We start from the raw sequence: 24,084 nt of genomic DNA on the forward strand, positions 1-24,084 counted from the left end.
ATTTATTTTTGAATGTGATTGCTCTCTATCGTTTTACTACAAGCATACAATCACAAATGAAGTAAAATGAAAGCTTTAAAATTGCCATTTTATCTGAATATACATGTATGTTTCAGTGTAGCAGCAGTATTGATGTCAATATTAACAAAGAGCGTTTTATTTTTATTCTTGCCTTGCTGGTCGTTTTTGCCTTTTAAGGTTTCTCTGTATTTTTAATAGTTTCAAGATAATAGGCAATAATTTTAAAAAAAATTGGTATAGCCAAGTTCTGCAAAAAAGTAACATGGTTGTAATTGTCAGTCTGATCCTTATAGGAATTATTTCCCTTAAATGAGGATTTACCAATCTTTTGTGGTTTTGCCTTTTGTCTTGATAACTGTAATAGATAGAGAAAAACTTTGAATAACAAAAATGATCAGAATGGCTAGATCGTCAGTCAACTCATGGAAGTTATTGCCCTTGAAGGATGACTTTTACTCTTTTTATTTTAATGTTTTTGGTGAAACTATAGTAGATAAAAGAAAAACTGTAATCAGTAAAAATGATCCGCAAATTAGACAACATAGCAGAAATTGTAAATAGACTTCTCCTTAAATGACTATTTTTATCTTTTTTTATGTTTTGGGCAAAAATTATAGATGATAAGAGAGAAACTGTTAACAGCAAAAATGATCTGCAGACAAGATTTACAAATTTGTTAACGAAGGCAAAATTGTCATTAAAGTTCTTATAGGATTTATTGCCCCGGAATGATGATTTTTATCCTATTTTTATACGACAGCAAAAAATTTCGCGGTCATATATTGCTATCTTGTCCTCAGCATCGTCCGAAGACATTTGGTTCCCGGACAATAACTTTAGTTTAAGTGTATGGATCTCTATGAAATATAAGCAAAAGGTTCAATACCACAAAAGGAAGGTTGGTATTGTTTTTGGGGGTGATGGTCCCAACCGTTTAGGAATTAGTGGCCAAAAAGGGGCCCAAAACAAGCATTTTTCTAGTTTAAGGACAATAATTTGTGTACAAGTATTTTGATTGCTCTGAAATTGTACCACAAGGTTCAATACCACAAGTAGAAGGTTGGGATTCATTTTGGGGGTAATTTCCCAAACCGTACAGGAATTAGGGGCCAAAAAGGGTCTAAAACAAGCATTTTTCTAGTTTTCAGACAATAACTTGTGTTTAAGTGTATGGATGTCACTTATATTGTACCATATTTTACAAAAAGTAAATTTCTTCCTTTTTTTTGGGGGGGGGGGCAATTTTTTTTTCATCAAGATTTATGAAATTGTCAATTTTCCAAAGAAAAATGGGGGGGTCACAATTTATTTTGCTAATTCTTTGTATATAGTCTGAAAAGAGATTTACTAAGTATTGCGCAACAGCACAGTGTATTGCACAACATCAAGAAATCTTCAATTGAATATAAATTCAAATCATATAACCAATTTCAAGTTCTTTGACTACATTTATTCTGTGTCAGAAACCTATAATGTGTCAAATATTTAATTACAATCCAAATTCAGACCTGTATCAAGCTTGAATATTGTGTTTATTTTTGAACCAACTGTTCAGTGTTGGACCTCTGCGGTCGTATCCAGCTGGGCTCGGCGAAGCAGTTGATTGTGTTTTGGGCAAAAAAAGAGAGAGAAAAGATGTAAACCAAAAAACTGTCAACATTACAAAAGATTTTAGTCATGAATTATTCTAGTCTACAATGTTGGAAAGTCGCTGTTGTGAAGATGCACATATCCAGATGAGCAATACATGTACTTTGTTGAAGGCCGTACAGTGACCTATAGTTGTTAACTTCTATGTCATTTGGTCTCTGGTGGAGAGATGTCTCATTGGCAATCATACAACATCTTCTTATTTTAATTTTTAAAACAAGAAAAAATATTTAAATGAAATGCTGCACTATCTGTAGGACTAACAATTATCTGGTCAATTCAAGAAATTCAAATTAGTAGAAAAATAAAATGAAAGACATACTGACATCTTGATACACTCTTCAAGTATACAGCAGTGGGTGATTGCATCTGTTGGGTTTCTCTTCAAGTAAACAGCGGTGGGTGATTGTATCTGTTGGGTTTGTCTTCAAGTAAACAGAAATGGGTGAATGTATCTGTTTGGTTTATCTTCAAGTATACAGTAGTGGGTGATTGTGTCTGTTGGATTTCTCTTCAAGTAAACAGTAGTGGGTGATTGTATCTGTTGGGTTTATCTTCAAGTAAACAGTAGTGGGTGATTGTATCTGTTGGGTTTCTCTTCAAGTATACAGCAGTGGGTGATTGTATCTGTTGGGTTTCTCTTCAAGTATACAGCAGTGGGGGATTGTATCTGTTGGGTTTATCTTCAAGTAAACAGTAGTGGGTGATTGTATCTATTGGGTTTATCTTCAAGTAAACAGTAGTTAGTGATTGTATCTGTTGGGTTTCTCTTCAAGTATACAGCAGTGGGTGATTGTATCTGTTTGGTTTCTCTTCAAGTATACAGCAGTGGGTGATTGTATCTGTTGGGTTTCTCTTCAAGTATACAGCAGTGGGGGATTGTATCTGTTGGGTTTCTCTTCAAGTATACAGCAGTGGGGGATTGTATCTGTTGGGTTTCTCTTCAAGTAAACAGCAGTGGGTGATTGTATCTATTGGGTTCATCTTCAAGTAAACAGTAGTTAGTGATTGTATCTGTTGGGTTTCTCTTCAAGTATACAGCAGTGGGTGATTGTATCTGTTTGGTTTCTCTTTAAGTATACATCAGTGGGGGATTGTATCTGTTGGGTTTCTCTTCAAGTATACAGCAGTGGGGGATTGTATCTGTTGGGTTTCTCTTCAAGTATACAGCAGTGGGGGATTGTATCTGTTGGGTTTATCTTCAAGTAAACAGCAGTGGGTGATTGTATCTATTGGGTTCATCTTCAAGTAAACAGTAGTTAGTGATTGTATCTGTTGGGTTTCTCTTCAAGTATACAGCAGTGGGTGATTGTATCTGTTTGGTTTCTCTTCAAGTATACAGCAGTGGGTGATTGTATCTGTTGGGTTTCTCTTCAAGTATACAGCAGTGGGGGATTGTATCTGTTGGGTTTCTCTTCAAGTATACAGCAGTGGGGGATTGTATCTGTTGGGTTTCTCTTCAAGTAAACAGCAGTGGGTGATTGTATCTGTTGGGTTTCTCTTCAAGTAAACAGCAGTGGGGGATTGCATCTGTTGGGTTTCTCTTCAAGTATACAGCAGTGGGTGATTGTATCTGTTTGGTTTCTCTTTAAGTATACATCAGTGGGGGATTGTATCTGTTGGGTTTCTCTTCAAGTAAACAGCAGTGGGTGATTGTATCTGTTTGGTTAATCTTCAAGTAAACAGTAGTGGGTGATTGTATCTGTTGGAGTTCTCTTCAAGTAAACAGCAGTGGGTGATTGTATCTGTTTGGTTAATCTTCAAGTAAACAGTAGTGGGTGATTGTATCTGTTGGGTTTCTCTTCAAGTAAACAGCAGTGGGTGATTGTATCTGTTGGGTTTCTCTTCAAGTATACAGCAGTGGGTGATTGTATCTGTTAGGTTTCTCTCCAAGTATACAGCAGTGGGTGATTGCATCTGTTGGGTTTCTCTTCAAGAAACAGCAGTGTGTGATTGTATCTGTTGGGTTTCTCTTCAAGTATACAGCAGTGGGTGATTGTATCTGTTAGGTTTCTCTCCAAGTATACAGCAGTGGGTGATTGCATCTGTTGGGTTTCTCTTCAAGTAAACAGCAATGGGTGATTGTATCTATTGGGTTTCTCTTCAAGTATACAGCAGTGGGTGATTGTATCTGTTTGGTTTCTCTTCAAGTAAACAGCAGTGTGTAATTGTATCTGTTGGGTTTCAAAGAAATGATAGAGGTCGGTTGTAGGGCCTGATATTATCAGATACACTACTAGTATTAATTTGGTACAGAACAAGACTAGGGTTTAGTAAAGGTGTACTGATCAGTAGAAAGTCCAAAATCAAGAGACTATCCATACCAAAATTGTATGATAATAATGAATTTAGGGTTTAATACAATCATTATTAGACACTAATATAAATGACTATGGTCAAGTACAGGCATCTGTAAACAAATAGATACAAATAACTGTTCAATTAGACTGTTTAATTGACAGCGTTAATTAGATTTTTGTCAGATTCAATTGGTATGAAGATATAATGTACAACAACAAGGTAGGTACTATAAACAATGAAGTGATATCAAAGGTAGATAATTTGTATATTTATAGACTGGGTAAAGCAGTAGCAACTTATCCAATCCTTACCATTATAATATGCATTGTCATATGTGGCCTGTTTGGTATAGGCATGAAGGATTTCAATCAGACAACAGAGGATGCAGAGCTCTGGGTACCAGCTACATCAAGGATACAGTCAGAGAGGAAATGGGTGCTTGATAATTTCCCCCCAATAACACGATATGCATCATTGATATTAGTGGAGAATAATGTGTTATCGGAAAGATCCTTTCAAGCTGTAAGTGATATTTTAATGTACGATATATAATACAAAAATCCATTCATTTTATTGGACTATTATATTGAAAATTATAACAGATAGACTGATGTAGTAAGCAGGAAGAATAATCAGCGATACTTAATTTATAAAAAAACATTTACATTATATTTTCTGGTTATTCTTTTATAAAAAGCTTTCATCATTGACTGATATTTAACTGAATAATTTGAAAACTTTACCTGAATTTGCATTTTGTTTTCAAGTTGAATATACAAAAAATATTTTCACTTTTAATTAAATAATACAAAATAAGTAAATGTTATCATCTTTTTCTTTTTTTAATTCAGATGTACGATTTATACCAGCAAGCCCTAAATATCGAGGTGAATGGGAAGAAATTTGAAGACATGTGTTATAGGTATGTGCATTTGTATATTATATTTATAGTTAGAATGCAGCCATTTTTGACACACTTATAATTTTTGCACAGAGGTAAAGACAAAGGAGAGGTGAAGGATACCAAAAGACAAAGGAGAGGTGAAGGATACCAAAAGACAAAGGAGAGGTGAAGGATACCAAAAGGGCATTCAAACTCATAAGTCGAAAATAAACTGACAACGCCATGTCTAATATAAGAAAAAGACAAATAGACAAACAACAGTACACAAAACAACATAGAAAACCAAAGCCTGAGTAAAACAAACCCCACCAAAAACTGGGGGTGATCTCAGGTGTTGGGGAAGGTGAGGAATTATTTTTCAATTGAAGATTTATGTTGACTACTAGATTTCTCCTGGTTTTTGTTGAGTCTGCAACATTTCGTCTCAGAAGCAAAACATAGCGATCTTGCAATCTGTTGTGGCGTTAGTGTCAAAATTTAGGTTCAGTGTGTGGTTAATTTATTTTTATACAGCGAAAAATTATGTCAATCTTTTAAGGAATTTTATGCCACTTGGACAGAAGCTTTTTTTATGATCAAAAGACTGTATCCAGAGCAAAATCATTTTTTCCCTCTCATTTTCCATATTTTACTGGTACATGTACTAAGTTGATAAACTGCAAATAAATGCAAAAAATTAATAATAAGATACTGACTTAACATTATCCCTGTACATAATAAGATATTGACTTTTAACATTATTCCTGTACATAATAAGCTGATTGTCAGTTTTCCCCTGTACATAATAAGCTGATTGTCAGTTTTCCCCTGTACATAATAAGCTAATTGTCAGTTTTCCCCTGTACATAATAAGCTGATTGTCAGTTTTCCCCCTGTACATAATAAGCTGATTGTCAGTTTTTCCTGTTGAAGGTTGTGGTTCTCTCTCGGCACTTAGACTTGCTCCACTAATAAAAACTTGACTGCCACCATATAGCCAATAATGCTGAAAGTGGCATTAAACCCCAACAATCAGCAAATCAATCTGTTTCATTAATGTATAATGGTATGTTAATACAGTAAGAATTTGTGTTTCATTCTAGATAACTTTTCATGGGAATATGGCTCTTGTTCTTAGAAATTTTATGAAAAATGCACTTCAATGGATTTGTTTTGTTAACCAGTACATATACAGCTGATTTATGATCCGCTAGTGTATACTGGTGAGTTACAGATCAATTCCAGATGACCTACCTCTCACTCAATTATGAAAAAATGAAAAATCATAATCGTATAGTATGAGTTGGTAGCCGGGAGGTTAAGATCAGTGAGTTATAGAGTCAAGTAAGAAGTAGGGACTTGTCGGTTTTGGTTCGAATCCCTTTTTTCTCTGTTGTCCCTGTTCTTTATTTTTTCCATTTTTCTTATTTTGTATGTTATTGTGGATAGTTGTGTTATAATAGCTGGTTTCTCAGTTTATTTTTGGATTATTATTGGCTATTTCACATACTTGAAAAGAAAATGATTGCATTCAATTTGTCCATTTTCGTTTTATAAATATAGTATGATTTCATCTGTTTTACTAAGTATCTTTATCTTTACAAATATTTATTTGCAAATTCCTATGCGAGTTAATTGTGATGTGATAGAATAAGGTTTCTTGCTAGAAATTTCGATAACATACTTATTATATATACTTAGAAATATATTTGAATATATCTTATTTTGTAAATTAGGGATAATATTGAGATGCATAATAATTTAAAGACAAACGTGTTATGTTATATTTGTATTTCTCTATAAACCAATTAATTGTGAACTTTGAGTTATTAATGCATCGTTGAACATGATAACATGGTTATCTAAACTCACTTACAATACCTTCTAATTAAGAAAAGGCTTTAATTTTACATCAACACAATAGTTTAAGTTAGAGACACAATAGAAAAGTGTTGATTCATAAAAAACAAAACATTCCCCCTCTGGGCTCATGATTTCAACGCTTATCCATTGTATCTATGATACAGAACTGATTTTGAATATGTGATATCTTACTTTCGTTTGCATATAATTTGCACTTATTCTGTCAACAAGACCAGGAAATAATAAATTACATAACTGTTTATCAAGGAAGTTTCTGGTCCAAATAAAAAAATATTTGTTATAATCTAGATCTAGACTTGTCTCAAATCTAGGCTTGTGACCATTTAATTTATCAAAAAATATATAAGGAGTTTTGCATCTAAATTGCCATCTATTATTTGTAAAGAATAATTAACTTAGTTAATTTTTACCACATATCTAGCATATACAGTCCTTGTGTAATGATAAAGATCAAGGACAGTTAAGTACAGGCAAATATAAAAATAGATATAAGACCCAAACATGATGAACAAGCAGAGGAAGAATAAAAATAGGAATATTTTTCTTCTGGCTATTTATATCTTTGGCAAAATGTTTCATTCCACTTATAAAAAAAACAAACTTTTTCTTGATGAGACCTTGCAAACAAGTCATTAAATATTGACCTTTACCACCTCGCTTTCATGATCCAGTGTCCTGGTCAAGTTTTCAGGACTAGGTCTGTTTCTCAGTAATTTTGTTAAGGGTTCGTTATGCAGATTTGTTGTGAAGGGTTTATCTTTGTCTGTTGTATAACATTTGACTTAATTTGACTGCATTCTTTAGTGGTCAGGCTAAGTTTTCAGTGTTACATTTTTTTCAAGGTATCTATGGTGATAGATCGACTATATTTGTATCTTTGGTCTTAATTTCAATTTCATAATCCAGTGGTTCAATTTAGTTTTAGGGTCGGATCTGTTCTTCATTAACTCTACCATATACTTCAATGATTGATTGATGTTTGCTTTATGCCACATGATCATCAGTGCAAGTAGGTTATATCAGGGTGATAGGTCATTGCTAATTGTTATGAAGATTGATTGTAGCAATTATATGTCTGTATTTGCATCTTGACCAGGTTTTCTTACTCCCAAGTTATAGGTTAAGTTGTCAGGATTAAGTCTATTCTACAGCATCTATACAGGTCAACAATATTTGGTGTGTGTTTGACTGATATGAAACATAACATGACCTCAATTTTATGCCTCATTAGTTACGTTTAAGTTTTTTTATTAGTTATGTATCTCAGAAATTATACATGATAGGTTGGAATGAATTACATTTCATGAACATGTCCATCTTACTGACCTCATTTGATCTTGACCTCAGTTTCAGAGCTCATTGTCTATTGAAATAAATTGAATTATGTAGCAGGCAAGATATTGTAGTGTGAAGTTTTGTTTTATGCCCCATAATTATATTTTTGAGACATTTCCAAATTTGCTGCAAGTATTAGCATTTGTGGTGTTGTGGTGCATCTAGTTCATCAAAAACCAAAAACATGTGGCCAATTTTAAGTATGAGTAGTTTAACCCTCTTGCTACTTGTGGGACACATGTGTTCACACCGACAGTGCCGGAAGGACACATATATCCATTTGTTTAGATATGCAAGCTTCTAATCATAGCTGTATCTCTTTCAAATAAAATATAGAAGATTAAACCATTTAATATTTTTCTTCAATGTCTCCCTATAGCTAATGTAGCGTCATTAGGGCGTAATGTCATATATTGAATGACGTCATTGTTGGGCATGTGACGTCACAGACTTCCAGCTGTCTTATTTTCTGGCACACGAAATGCAACCATATAAAAGTAGTGGTAGCAAGAGGGTTAATATGAAAATGGAGAAAATAATTTTGATCGTAAAAGACTGGTATTATGTGTTTATGATATTTTTGTTGAGCCTACAACAATATGTTTTTTAATTTTCTGTTTTTTACTGATAAAAGGCCTCAGTCATGTTAGTTTTTGAAGCAAAATTTAGAAAATATTATATTGTTTTCATTTTCAGTATTTTACTGATAGATAAACTTAGTTTTTTGCAGTTAACATTAGAGACAGTCTGGGATTAAATATTTTCACATGATAAATTTGTAAACCTTCATGGATTGTTATGAAACTTTGAGAAATAGCATCTAAAGATAAAAGTTAGATTTAAAAAAGAAAGTATTCTGTATTTTAGTAATAAATTGACTTACTTGTTACAGTCAACATTACACTTTTACAGTGACAGCAGCAAATCGTAATAACATGCGGGACACACAGTTCCCAGGATCCCTTTACGAATTTTGAGGTTTTGTCCTCAATGGGTATTTTAAGCAGAAGTGTCTAAATAATTCTTTTATGTCATATTCTATGCTTAAGATGGGAAGGCAATATATTTTTTATACGACCGCAAACAAATTTTGTGGTCGTATATTGGTATGATGTTGGCGTCGTCGTCGTCGTCCGGCGTCGTCGTCCGAAGACACATTGGTTTTCGCACTCTAACTTTAGTTTAAGTGAATGGATCTTTTTGAAATTTGACCATAAGGTTAAATACCACAAAAGGAAGGTTGGGATTGATTTTGGGGGTTATGGTACCAACAGTTAAGGAATTAGGGGCCAAAAATAAGCATTTTCTAGTTTCCAGACAATAACTGTGGAACGGTGTATGGATCTCTCTGAAATTATACTACAAGTTTCCATACCACAAAGGGATGGTTAGGATTTGCTTTGGGGGGTTATGGCTCAAACCGTTTAGGAATTAGGGGCAAAAAAGGGGGAAAAGCAAGGTTGTCCTGGTTAATGGACAAATACTTTAGTACAAAACATAATTTAAAGCAGTGTAAGGGAGATAAATCAAATACATCATTGAAATTATCTCCCTTACACTGCTTTTAAATTATGTATAAAGTAATGGTTAATGAACAATAAAGATGATTTAATACAGTGTAAGGGAGGTAATCCAAATACAACGTTTTGGTTACTTCCCTTACACTGCTTTTAAATTATGTTTAAAGAAATGCATCTTTATAAAGGAAGACCAGTAAAAATATCTGCAAATGTTGCATCTTTTTTTTTTTACAAAAAAATCCATATGAAAGATTTGACACTATATTTTTAATTCTATTATAAAATAGATTAAGTTAGCACTATGGTAAATTTAAATGGGTAATTATGGTTGCCAACTCCATTGGAAATTTGAATTGAGATTATGACCATATTTTGAGGGAAAGAATTTTTTTGGGGAAAAAAGGGGGGGGGGGGATAAAAAGAAATTGTGGGAGGTCAATTTTTTCTCATTTCAGATTTCAGAAATTAAAAAGAATTATTCTTCAAATATTATTTTTTTTTCAAATTTCAAATATTGAAAAATTTCAAGAAGTAATCTTTAATTGCACAGTATGGCGCATTAGATTTGTAAAATCTTTGATCACATTTATTTATTTGTTATGCCGAATCTAACAGTGTATTTAGATTTTTGTCGAGCCTGCGACTTTTGTCGCAGAAAGCTCGACATAGGGATAGTGATCCGGCGGCGGCTACGGCGGCGGCGGCGTTAGCTAACTTCCTAAAAGCTTTATATTTTAGAAGCTAGAAGACCTGGATGCTTCATACTTTGTATATGGATGCCTCATGTTACGAAGTTTCCGTCAGTCACATGTCCAATGTCCTTGACCTCATTTTCATGGTTCAGTGACTACTTGAAAAAAAAGTCAACATTTTTTGTAATGTTAATTTCTTTCTTATTATGAGTAAAAGGATAACTATATTTAGTATGTGCGTACCTTGCAAGGTCCTCATGCCCATCAGACAATTTTCATTTGACCTCGACCTCATTTCATGGATCAGTGAACCAGGTTAAGTTTTCGTGGTCAAGTCCATATATCAGATACTATAAGCAGTAGGTCTACTATATTTGGTATATGGAATGATTGTAAGGTGTACATGTCCAACTGGTAGGTGTCATGTGACCTTGACCTCATTTTTATGGTTCAGTGGTCAAAGTTAAGTTTTTGAGTTTTGGTCTTTTTTTCTAATACTATATGCAATAGGTCAACTATAAATGGTGTATGGAATGATTGTAAGGTGTACATGTCTAGCTGGCAGGTGTCATCTGACCTTGACCTCATTTTCATGGTTCAGTGGTCAAAGTTAAGTTTTTGAGTTTTGGTCTTTTTTTCTAATACTATATGCAATAGTTCAACTATATTTGGTGTATGGAAATATTTTATGATCTATATGTCAGTCACGCAGGTTTTATTTGGCCTTGACCTAATTTTCAAGGTTCATTGCTCAGTGTTAAGTTTTTGTGTTTTGGTCTGTTTTTCTTATACTGTATGCAATAGGTCAACTATATTTGGTGTAAGGAATGATTGTAAGGTGTACATGTCTAGCTGGCAGGTGTCATCTGACCTTGACCTCATTTTCATGGATCAGTGGTCAAAGTTAAGTTTTTGAGTTTTGGTCTTTTTTTCTAATACTATATGCAATAGTTCAACTATATTTGGTGTATGGAAATATTTTATGATCTATATGTCAGTCACGCAGGTTTTATTTTACCTTGACCTCATTTTCAAGGTTCATTGCTCAGTGTTAAGTTTTTGTGTTTTGGTCTGTTTTTCTTAAACTATAAGCAATAGGTCAACTATATTTGTTGTATGGAAGAATTGTTAGCTATACATGACTGCCTAGCATGGTTCATCTGACCTTGACCTCATTTTCATGGTTCATTGGTCAATGTTTAGTTTACTTGGTTAATGTTAAGTTTATGTGACATTGTAATAAAGCTTTATATTTAGGACTATCAACATAATATCAATGATTAATAAAGAAGGCGAGACATTTCAGCGTGTGCACTCTTGTTAATTTTGGGTCCAGTTTTCAAATTGGTCTACATTAAGGTCCAAAGGGTCCAAAATTAAACCTTGTTTGATTTTAGCAAAAATTGAATATATGAGGTTCTTTGATATGCTGAATCTAAACATGTATTTAGATTTTTGATTTTTGGTCCAATTTTCAAGTTGGTCCAAATTGGGGTCCAAAATTAAACTTTGTTTGATTTCAACAAAAATTGAATATATAGGGTTCTTTGATATGCTGAATCTTACCATGTATTTTGATTTTGGACATTGGACCATAATAGGTAAATTAAAAAAAAATCAAGTTCTTAGACCACATTCTTTCTGTGTCAGAAACCTATGCTGTGTCAAATATTTAATAACAATCCAAATTCAGAGCTGTATCAAGCTTGAATGTTGTGTCCATACTTGCCCCAACTGTTCAGGGTTCCCTATTTGTGGGCCCCGCTATCAAATTGGTTCATATTGAGGTCAAAAGGGTCCAAAATTAAACTTTGTTTGATTTCATCAAAAATTGAATTATTGGGGTTCTTTGATATTCCAAATCTAACCGTGTATTTAGATTTTTAATTTTAAGTCCCGTTTTTTAAATTGGTCTACATTAAGGTCCAAAGGGTCCAAAATTAAACTTAGTTTGATTTTAACAATAATTGAATTCTTGGGGTTCTTTGATATGCTGAATCTAAACATGTGTTTAGATTTTTGATTATGGGCCCAGTTTTCAAGTTTGTCCAAGTTGGGGTCCAAAATTAAACTTTGTTTGATTTTCACAAAAATTGAATATATGGGGTTCTTTGATATGCTGAATCTAACCATGTATTTTGATTTTGGACATTGGACCATAATAGGTAAATTAAAAAAAAATCAAGTTCTTAGACCACATTCTTTCTGTGTCAGAAACCTATGCTGTGTCAAATATTTAATAACAATCCAAATTCAGAGCTGTATCAAGCTTGAATGTTGTGTCCATACTTGCCCCAACTGTTCAGGGTTCGACCTCTGCGGTCGTATCAAGCTGCACCCCAGCGAAGCATTTTATTCAATATTTTTATACCAAGCATTAGGGAGGTGTAAAATAATGGCCCTAAGGCCTCCCTATGTTAACATGACATGGTTCAAAATACCTTCAGTTGACATTGAATACTCAGTTGTGTACCTCATGTTTTGTTGGAATTAGATGAATTTAGATCGTGTCTTTTGTAAAAAGTTCAAGAAGTGCTTTATATTAGAATCAACAGTAGTCGCATGTAAATGAGAGTACAGCATCCAACAATTGTGAATGTTATTGTGTCATTAACTTTCGATTCTACTATTGACCAATTAGAATGCCAGATTAGAATAATAGAAAATTGACATTGAAGTGTATACATGTTTGAAAACCTTTAGTTCTTAGGTTTTACTTTTTTATTAAACAAATCATGAATTGTTCAATATTTTTTACAGTGTTGCAGGTCACTGCTATGTAAATAACATTTTAGAGATTTGGTCATACAACAAAACTGTGATAAATTCTTTGACCTTGGAGGATAAGTACAAGGTCGTCAATCAAAATGTAACATATAGGTAAGTTTTCTTCATTTGGTTTCATTGTTTTATAACCACGCTCTCACAAATTTTGAAGAATAGAAAATCAGAGTTTCTTAATATCCATTGTAATTTCAAGAAAATAAGTTCCCAAAATGAAAAGAATAAATATGTAAACACTTGTGATATTCGTAGATGGAACAAATGAAAATTTAATGTTGATTATTATAAGTATGTGGTAAATTAATATTAGGTATAAATACACCAAACTACTTATTTTCATTACAGAATTTGAAGGTTCTTTCAATTTGAAACTTTCTAGAAAAAACAGGAATATATTGATTTAGGTGTAAAGTAATATGGGGAATGGATGTACACAAGACAAAAGTCCCAATATATATGTTTAATAAAAAATTAATAGATATAAGAGGACACTTCTTATTCATCATATTTGCTCTATCTGGTTGGATCAAGGGTTTTGTAAGAAGTCTGTCTGTATGCCTTTTTATGTATAATAACTGTATGTTATTATTGAAAGACTGAGACTCTGGTAAAGATTTGCTTGTTAGTTTTCTTTTTCTTTATTCTAGAGAAAAAACTTATTTTATTTGCTATATGTTTACTTTACAGTCCTTTATATCATAAGGAAACAGACATAACTACACTGATAGGTAAAATACGTCGCCACAGAGGGGGTGCCATCACTGGAGCAGAGAGTGCTGTAATGTTATTCCTGCTGCAAGATAATTTGGAAGTAAGTATTCATTTGATATTAATTGATGAGAATAGTACTTAAGTATTTATCAATGATGTTTTGAACTTCAGTCATCCTTTTCATTAAATCCTACATTGTTCCAGCTAGACAATCTACACTGGGTGTTTGCCCACCCTTTTGGTCTAATGCCATGTGACATTTTTCTTGTTATCTTGGCACTGTGTCTCTTTATTGAGCCTTTCCTTGTTTACAACATTAAAATTTTTCTGGTTTGTCAGCATATTTTAAAGTCAGCCAAAATTAATTTTGACAATTAAATTGCTTCAATTTACTTAGTTGTCAAACAACCTGTTTATTAACTTCTGTTTCCTCAGCCTTAGGTAATACTGTGAAAGTACTTTTATTCGTGGGGTACCAATTTTCATTGTTTTCCTGGATGGCTTTTTCAATGAATTTAAGTGTCCAACGAAATATAACAACTGCTGTCCAAATCAATGTAAGATTCCCATGTAGGTGTGACTACATGGATAAGGGCATATAATCTAGAAAATACATAGAATATCAGCAAACGCACTATGAACTATATATACAACTTCAAACAGGATTTTACCAATTTAATCTTTGAAAACCTAAACTGTTCAACTTTTAACCTTTTAATTCTCATGAAAAATAGTTTTGATCAATGAAAGTCAGACTTCCGGTGATGATATGCGATGATGAAGTGTTCATTTTATCTCCTCATAATTCTGATACAATAAAAAAATCATAATTTCATAGTGGGCTTGCTTTTTATTTCATCAGAATTAATTCTACAATTCAAAGTACATTTTTAGTATTTTTTCATGTAACCGTTTTCCTTAAGTGACATGTTTAGAGCCCAATTAACACCTTTGATGATCGTTAATCTGTTGATCATTCAATCTCAGGTTATTAAGCTTTACATGTGTGCAACAGTTAAAATGTTTTCTTTGCAATTTCCTTCAATGGAGACAATTTGTAAGCATAGATGAATCAGCTTATTTCAGAAAGCATTTATTTTATTAAAAAACTTATGGATGTTGTCAGTAATGAAGGACAAACAAGTAAGTGAAAATGAACACCATATTTTGCAATGCCTGACAAATCATTATAAAAACAACATATGATTATTTTCAAGAATCTTATTATCTGGTTGCTTCAAATTATTCACTCGATTTTTTTCTTCAGAAAACTGAAATCCACAAATTTAAGAACCCACGAACATGTAACTTTTGCTCAAACCACAAAAATTGATACCCACGAATAAAAGTACTTTCATAGTATATTAATAAATCTGTTTTTTCAAACACCTGCTTGGAATTAAATTGAATAGAATTACTCTCTTTAATTAACTATTCTTTTAAATCCTATTCTTTAAAATTATGTTTATTAATTACAATATAAATGAATAAAAAAATAAATGTGGAGATATATAAAAATGTTCGATTCTTTATTTTAGTTGTCTTAGTGCATATCAAAAATAATGTTTCGAAATTTATTTTAGATATCTTTACTTCCTTAAAATAATCTGTATTCATCAAAATACAAGGGAATAAATAGAAGTGCATAGGAGACAGATTTGTAAAAGCAAATTTGCTTGTTTCTGAATACTTAATATTTATTTCAATTGTATCATATCGTTTTTTGTGATGAATTATCTGAATAAATATTGTTTAAACTAAGTGCAGAGGCATGATTTTGATTTTAATAAAGTCTTTTCCATTGATACTACTATTGAATAGGGTTATTTGAATCAAATTTCTAAAGCAAGCTTTCTTTAGATTAAGTACATGTCCTGTGTTCTAGTGAACTATTGGAAATAAATATACATTTTTTCTTAATTTTTCAAAGAACTTACATAATTTTAGTTATTTTTTTATTTTAGTGGAAGACAGAAGCAATGGAATGGGAATCCAAGATGATTAAGATTGCTAATCAAGGTCATGAACACATCAGACAAATTTATATCTATACAACGAGAAGGTCAGTGGTAATACACAGTACAAATGTTAACTATTCTCGTTTGTTTTTTATTAGTCCCAATGAGCATGGTGCATCACATAACTGATGCTTAAACTGTCCTGCAGTACTCAGGGTAATCATTACCTTGATTCTCACACCCCCAAAATTTTGAATGTCTTAAAAGGTTTTAATCTTCACTACTACCCCTCCTCCCCTATTACTCTGTGACTCTCTGTCATACTTTTGGTTTCAAGATATTGGTACACTGCTTGAATTAATATTTATATGTCATGAAATTCTTTTGAATAATTGCATGGATAGTGTCTGCCCTGCTATAATATACTGCCTATAAGGATTGATATTTATAAAAGACTGATTTTAAGCACACTATAAGGAATGCACTACCTGACATATTTTTAACCTGTGCGTTTGTTTTATGCTCCTGCTTAAGGAGGGTTATACTTCTTTACCTCAGTTTGTTCATCAGTCGTCAACATTGATGTCACATTTTACTCTGCACCTATAAACCAGAGCAAACTTCTTTTTATAGCAATTCAAAAATCACTACCTATCATCTTTCATATGTCTTACAATAATGATATGTTTAGAAATTTTGAGTATTACTTACATAATATCAATGTAGAGCAATTAAAGTCTTATAGGGTTGTAAGTATGCTTTGTTATATCAACTTGCACTTTGATAACTTGACTGGTTTTCTATGAATATGGCGAAGGCAAGATATATTGATCATAGATTTCTAGTCAGCATTTAGGTTCAGTCTGTCTTTAAAGTATTTTTTGGACATTAATTACTTTTTCAAACCTTTATAGGATTTTTAGACAAACAGACCCTTCTTCAAGATCAAGCTACAGCCTCTAGAGCAAAATTTTAAAATTTTCATAGTTTACTGAGAAATGGACTTGGTTTATTTTTGTGCCATTAGCTATCAAATATGCAGTCCTCTCTTCAGAAGATATATAAACTTAAATACAATTCACATAAAGTTATTGGTCCTTTGAATAAACTTATTCTTAACTCATTCGACCCCAAGAGATTTCTGGAAAATCAGGCATTTTCCAAAATTTGCAAACTTATGCAAATTATATGCAAATAAGAAGACTCTTGATGCTGTAACTGATGCTGATCTATTAAACTATAAATTTTCTGGTGGGTTTGAACCCAAACCCTACTTAAAAATGGTCATTTTCAGTCTATTTTTCGATTTTAATACGACCTTGAGAGGTGAACATTGACTAAACTGTGTTTCTTTGTCATTCAAGTATTACCTTACAGTTACAGCAGTCTATCCATACTGACTGGAAGTAAGTGTGACTTGAGAATCTTGCTGGGGAACTATTATTGGCTAGCCAAGTATGCCTAAATGTCTGTTTTTACCGATTTCTGACAAATCAGTGACCTAGATTTTACAGACCAGATTTCTTTTGGCCATATTATACCTCCTTGTGTTCCTGTACCATCTATGCATGTATTTATGATAATAGTATATACCTACAGCCCATACCAGTTACGTAGTGGCCATAAAAAGACTCCCACCTCCACCTGATTTTGGCTACTTTTCACGCGTTTCCGATTTTGAACTCTAAAAAGGCCATTATAGTTGCCATATTTTCATAATCACACATCTGAGAAGAGTTTATGGACCATGAATTGCATGGTTGAAGTCCCTGCTGTAATGACAGTTGAGCTGGGGCTGTTCTAAAAAAGTATGGAGGGTCATACAAGCCATCAAAGAATGGTGGTCGCCATCACGACTACAGGCGGGATTGGGGGCGAAAGGGGTTAAAGGATATCTGTTTAATATTGTAGTAAGACCTTTGAAAATGGTTCTTAATAGGTAGTAACATAGATTTTTTTTTGATGAATTAAACATAATCAAATATGTACTGCTTAAAATTTATGAAAACTTATGGTCCTACATACGTGGATATTATGTACTTTTATTTTGGCTTTGGACAAGTCATGATTATTTCAGACTGTTTATGAAGTCTTTACACTAAATCCATTGGATGTGTACTAATTAAGACAACAGTCAGGGAGAACATTATGAGTCAAGCTATTTCTAATTCAGGTTTTTTTTTATGTTGTGCTGTTACATTATTGTCCAAGATCAGAATAAGGGTTGAGTACTCACAAACATGTTTAACCCGCCAAGTTCTATATGTGCCTGTCCCAAGTCAGGGGCATGTAATTCAATGTTTGTTGTTGGTTCATGTCTGTTGTATTTGTTTTCATACAACCACAGAAAATTGCCTTTGTATAATGCTATCATGTCGTCGTCAGCGCGTCGTCCGAAGACACATTTGGTTTCCGAACAATAACTTTAGTTTAAGTGAATGGATTTCTATGAAATTTTACCAGAATGATCAAAACCACAAAAGGAAGGTTGGGATTGATTTTCGGGGTTATGATACAAACAGTTAGGAATTAGGGGCCAAAAACAAGCATTTTTGTAGTTTCCGCACAATAACTTGTGTGTAAGTGTATGGATCTCTCTGAAATTGTACCACAAAGGGAAAGCTGGGGTTGAGTTTGGGGGTTATTGCCCCAAACGTTTAGAAATTAGGGGCGAAAAAGGGGCCAAAAACAAGCATTTTTCTAGTTTAAAGACAATAACTAAGTTTATGGAACTCTCTGAAATTGTACATTTTTCCTGAAAAGAAAATTATCTTCAAATTTTCAAAAACATTTGGTGGGGGGGTTCAAAAAGTTTATTTGGGGGGGGGGGGGGGGATTTTTTCAAATTTTTTTTTGGGGTTCATATTTTTATACGACCAAAAAATTAAAAATTTTTTGGTCGTATATTGGTATGATGTAGGCGTCGTCGTCGTCGTCTGATGACACATTGGTTTTCGCACTCTTACTTTAGTTTAAGTGAATGGATCTCCATGAAATTTTACCATAAGGTTCAATACCACAAAAGGAAGGTTGGGATTGATTTTGGGGGTTATGGTACCAACAGTTATGGAATTAGGGGCCAAAAAGGGGCCAAAAAAAAGGCATTTTTGTAACTTCCAGACATAACTTGTGTGTTAGTGTATGGATCTCTCTGACATTGTACCACAAGGTTCCATATCACAAAGGGAATGCTGGGATGGATTTTGGGGGTAATTGCCTCAAAATTTTAGGAATTAGGGGCCAAAAAAAGGGGCAAAAAACAAGCATTTTTTCTAGTTTCATGATAATAACTTGTGTGTAAGTGTATGGATCTTTCTGAAATTAAAGTACAAGGTTCCATATCATAAAGGGAAAGCTGGAATTGAGTTTGGGGGTAATTGCCCAAAACGTTTAGGAATAAGGGGCCAAAAAGGGGCCAAAAATAGCATTTTTCTAGTTTCCAGACAATAACTTGTGTTCAAGTGTATGGATCTCTCTGAAATTGTACTGCAAGGTACCATACCACAAAGGGAAGGTTGGGATTGATTTTGGGGGTAATTGCCTCAAAATTTTAGGAATTGGGGGCCAAAAAGGGGCAAAAAACAAGCATTTTTCTAGTTTCAGGACAATAACTTGTGTGTTAGTGTATGGATCTTTATGAAATTGTACTACAAGGTTCCATATCACAAAAGGAAAGCTGGGTTTGAGTTTGGGGGTAATTGCCCTAAATGTTTAGGAATTTGGGGCCAAAAAGGGGCAAAAAACAAGCATTTTTCTAGTTTCCAGACAATAACTTGTGTTCAAGTGTATGGATCTCTTTGAAATTGTACTGCAAGGTACCATACCACAAAGGGAAGGCTTGGATTGAGTTTGGGGGTGATGAATCATAAGGGGTTTCAAAAAATTTAGGGGAGGGATTTTTTTTTTCTTTAAAATTTTCCATTTTAAATTGGTTATTTCTGATTTATATATAAAAGCAAATAATACTGATATGGTTCGAATAGGTAAATTAAAATTTTTTTAGTTCTTAGACCACATTCATTCTGTGTCAGAAACCTATGCTGTGTCAAATATTAAATCACAATCCAAATTCAGTGCTGTATCAAGCTTGAATGTAGTGTCCATACTTGCCCCAACTGTTCAGGGTTCGACCTCTGCGGTCGTATCAAGCTGGGCCCAGCAGAGCATTTTATTTTTCTTTAAAATTTTTGTAATTTCAAATTTTTTGAAAAATATTTTTTTTGGGGGGTTCAAACATTTTTTCTTCATGATTTTTCAAAATTTCAAATTTTTCTTTTGGGGGGGGGGGGTTCATAATTTTTTTTTCTTTTTTCCCAAAATTTTTTCCAATTTTCCATTGATTATTTCTGATTCATATATAAAAGCAACAAATACTGATATGGCAGGAGATACACATCAAACAGGGTGTGTAAATTATTATATATAACAGATTAACTAAGTATTGTGCAACAGCACAGTATTGCGCAATAGCAAGAAATCTTCAATTGAAAATAAATACAAATCTTTTAACCAATTTGAATGGGATTAAATTAGGTCTTTAATTTTTGGGGGTTCTAACCTTGTATTACTATTTTGGATATTGGGCCCCATTTTAAATTGGTCTACATTGAGGTCCAAAGGGTCCAAAATTAAACTTTGTTTGATTTCATCAAAAACTGAATTATTGCTGCTCTATGATATGCTTAATCTTAGTCTGCATTTAGATATTTTATTTTGGGCCCTGTTTTCAAATTAGTCCATATTAAGGTTTGAAGAGTCCAAAAACTTTGTTTGATTTCAACTAAAATAAAATTTTTGGTGTCTTTTGATATGCTGAATCTAACCATGTTTTTAGATTTTGGATATCAGACCATTCTAGGTAAATTAAATGTCCCATTTCAAATTTTTAAGATCTTTGACCACATTTTTTTTGTGTCAGAAACCTACATTATGTAAAAAATTTGATCACAATCCAAATTCAGACAGTATCAAGCTTGAATATTGTGTCCAAACTTGCCCCTGCTGTGCAGGGTTCAACCTCTGCGGTCGTATCAGGCTGCACTCGGCGTGGCATTTTATTGATTTATTGCTTTGACGTAAATCAGGCTGTTAGTATTTTCATTTGAATTGTTTCATATTTTGTCATGTTGGGCCTTTTAAAGGTGACTTTACTGTAGAGGTTTTGCTCATTATTGAAGGCCACACAGTGACCTATAATTGCTTTAATTGGATTCTGTTGGATAGATCATCTACTTCAGTTCATTTTGAACTTGGATGGATAGTTGTCTCATTGGCAATCATACCACATCTCTTTATTTTATTTTCCACAGAACTGAAGTTTCCCTATTCATATTTGGAAAAAAAAATGTTCTTTTCTTGTATATATAAGCTATGTGTTTACATCATAGGGTTCTTTAATCTAATAGAGGATAGGTGTCAGGGCATCCTTAGAGAGAATTAAAAAATACCAGTTTGAGCAAGATGAAAATTAACATTGTATATTTTATAAGTCTTTCTAAATGGGAAGTATGTTTAACCCAAGGTTATATTATTCAATATAAACAGGTTGATAATACATGAATAGATATAATACAGTACAAAAAGGTAATAATTGTCACCTTGACATTTTTAATAATATTCTGAACTAAATAAGTATCAAATTAGTGTCTCTTATTACTATCCTTTTATGGGAAAAAACCCATACAATTTCATAAAAGTGTTTTAATTTTATACAATTGTGATAGTTCAGAAATGTCAAGCAGTGTATCCAAACTCTGTCTGACCGACAAAATGTCAGACAAAAAAACATTTGGTCAGACAGGACTTTTAAGTTTTTTAGTTGAATATATAGTAGAAAAGTTCAAAATACTTTTTCGGTCAGACAAACCCTAAAACAGTTTGGCACAGACTGGTCAAGGAGAGTTAGGTTTATGTGAAAGATGAGTCCTATAATAAATCTTAAAAGTCAAGTTTAGAAATTGGGGCTTATCAGTGACACAGATTTTAAGAATTTGCATATAAGAATGTTGAACTTAGAAAAAAATACTGGAAAAGTTATATGTTAAACCGATTAAAAAATGTGTAAAGCAGTTTAGATTGAGTCTTCAATCAAAGTTAGAACCTTTCTTTTCATTATCTATTGTCCAAAGGTGGGGAGTTGTATCACATATCATAACTTTTATGTTACAGTGAAGTTGAGGAGAACAGTGTCAAGGTGAATATCCAGTTTAAACTAAATAATAGAAATAAAATCTATTACAGAAGCCAAGAAATGATGATATAAGAAAAATGTGTATGTTATCATTGGCAATTATTGAATATTCTAGTTTGCATTTGAAGAAAGATTTATATGGTCTTTTTCAGCAACTACAAAACTATTTTTACCCTGTCACATGATAACAAGTCTGTCTCAAGTCAGAAACTTGATCAGTGGATGTTTTTGATTTTATTTTTGCTCTTTAAAGGATTGTGTGTTGATGACAGAAAGTTGGTAGTGTCTGTTAATGTCTTGAATCAGGAGGATTAAGTGCTTGATATATAGTATATTCACTTGTTTATATAGTTGAAAATTGGCGTTTCTTACTTTTATTATGATTGAGGGTCCTTATCTTATTGATGTAACCAACATCTTTCTTTATTCATATTTATACAGATGCTTTCCAATATTTAGTATTTTTCTGTTTTCATGACAGTTAAAGTGCTGTATACAACCAGTAACAAACAGTTAATTTCTGCACATAATAAATATTATTTCCATATTTTATTTCAGTTTTGATGACGAAGGTTATGGTGCTGTGAACAGTGATACAAAGTTACTTTCTGCAGGGTTTTCAATTGTATTTATTTATGTAATATTGACTCTAGGGAGATTTAATCTTCTTGAACAAAAGGTTTGTACTTACATATGAGTAGTTTTTTAGTTTACTTTAATTATATTTCATCTCCCTCTCATGATTTTTACTTTTTAAAATTTTATTCTAATATGATCAAAGTACCTTTCGCTTAATATTTAGGTTTTTTTTAAATTTGAATTCATTCCGTTTAAGGTGGTTAGGGTAATTTATGAGCTCTGCTGTGTAGTAAAAATACCCAATTTCACTGTGTCCAGGAAAATCCTGTTTTCATTTCAGATATTCCCTTTTGGTCAATTTTAACCTTAGAGAATTTTCATGTACTGATGGATTAATTCACACCTATGACAAGATACGCATATGGATGCTAAACTGGCTGTGGCCTTGGCATAAACTATTTGTCTAAAGCAACATGTTTCAGAAGGTAAAAGACTTAATACTTTATATCTTCAATACAGATGCCTTATGTTCTGAAGTTCCTGTCTGTCATAATGTCATTTGTCCTTGAAAATGATTTCAAGGTTCAGCAACTGCTTAAAACCACTAGTTTTTTTTTTTCTTGTGATTTTTTCAATTATATTGAGTGAAAGGACATGTATATTTGGTACATAGAATCATTGAAAGGTAAACATGTCCATCAGACAGGGTTCACCTGACCTTGACCCCATTTCCTGGATAAGTGATTAATGTGAAGTTTTCATGATTGGGACTGTTTTTCAGATACTATAATCAATAGGTCAACTATATTTTGTTATTAAGTGTATGGAATGATTGTAAGGTGTTTATCTGGCTAGGTTCATCTGACCTTATCCTCCTTTTCATAGTTCATTGTTAACAATGTTAATTTTCCTGGATTAGTCCATATCTCTGACATGTCAGATACTATAAGCAAATGTATGGAACGATTGTAAGGTATGCCTGTCTGTCTGACAGGTTTGACTTGACCTCATTTCATTAATCTGTAATCAATGTGAAGATGATGTGATTTGGTCCGTTTCTCAGATGTTATAAGCAATAGGTCAAGCATACTTGGTCTATGGAATGAATGTAAGGTGTATATATTCATTTGGTAGAATTCATCTGACCTTAACCTCATTTTCGTGGATCATTGATGATATGATACTTGTAGTAAAACTTTGATCTTAAATACTTTCAACAATTAAATCATAATTAGTATAGCAGACATTTTAGAGTATGAAATCTTATTGATTTCGGTGGTGTCTTTGGATATAAATCCACTATTGTTATTTGCTTAATTAATGGATATGATTTTTCAATGTATTTTAACAAGAATTACATATCAGGTGTTACTAATGGAAAAGGAACTTCTGACCCTTCCAGAGCACCTTAGTTAACTCCCCTGTTTTTGGTTAAGTTCATGTTACCTATCTTTAGTTTTCTGTGGACTTTTCACTGTTTTTTTTCTTTTTGTCAATAGTATTGTGTGTTTTTAATCAACTTTTATTTTTTGATTTCTACCTTCGTATCTTCTTTCTCTTTTTATTTAACTTCTGG

The 24,084-nt window shown here is 32.8% G+C and overlaps 1 protein-coding gene across 2 annotated transcripts in view; it reads left to right on the top strand.

Moving 5' to 3' along the window:
* LOC127711751 (NPC1-like intracellular cholesterol transporter 1) overlaps nucleotides 1-24,084 on the top strand; it is a 71,213-nt gene that overhangs the window by 4,960 nt on the left and 42,169 nt on the right. For both annotated transcript variants that reach the window (XM_052217865.1, XM_052217871.1), the window contains exons 2-7: nucleotides 4,248-4,494; nucleotides 4,824-4,894; nucleotides 13,047-13,166; nucleotides 13,758-13,881; nucleotides 15,746-15,843; nucleotides 22,488-22,608. In XM_052217865.1, the coding sequence (XP_052073825.1) occupies nucleotides 4,248-4,494; nucleotides 4,824-4,894; nucleotides 13,047-13,166; nucleotides 13,758-13,881; nucleotides 15,746-15,843; nucleotides 22,488-22,608 (781 nt within the window). The remainder of the gene's footprint in view (nucleotides 1-4,247; nucleotides 4,495-4,823; nucleotides 4,895-13,046; nucleotides 13,167-13,757; nucleotides 13,882-15,745; nucleotides 15,844-22,487; nucleotides 22,609-24,084) is intronic.

This window comes from Mytilus californianus, unplaced genomic scaffold, assembly GCF_021869535.1.
Source record: "Mytilus californianus isolate M0D057914Y unplaced genomic scaffold, xbMytCali1.0.p SCAF_1, whole genome shotgun sequence".
NCBI classification, from domain to species: Eukaryota; Metazoa; Mollusca; class Bivalvia; order Mytilida; family Mytilidae; genus Mytilus; species Mytilus californianus.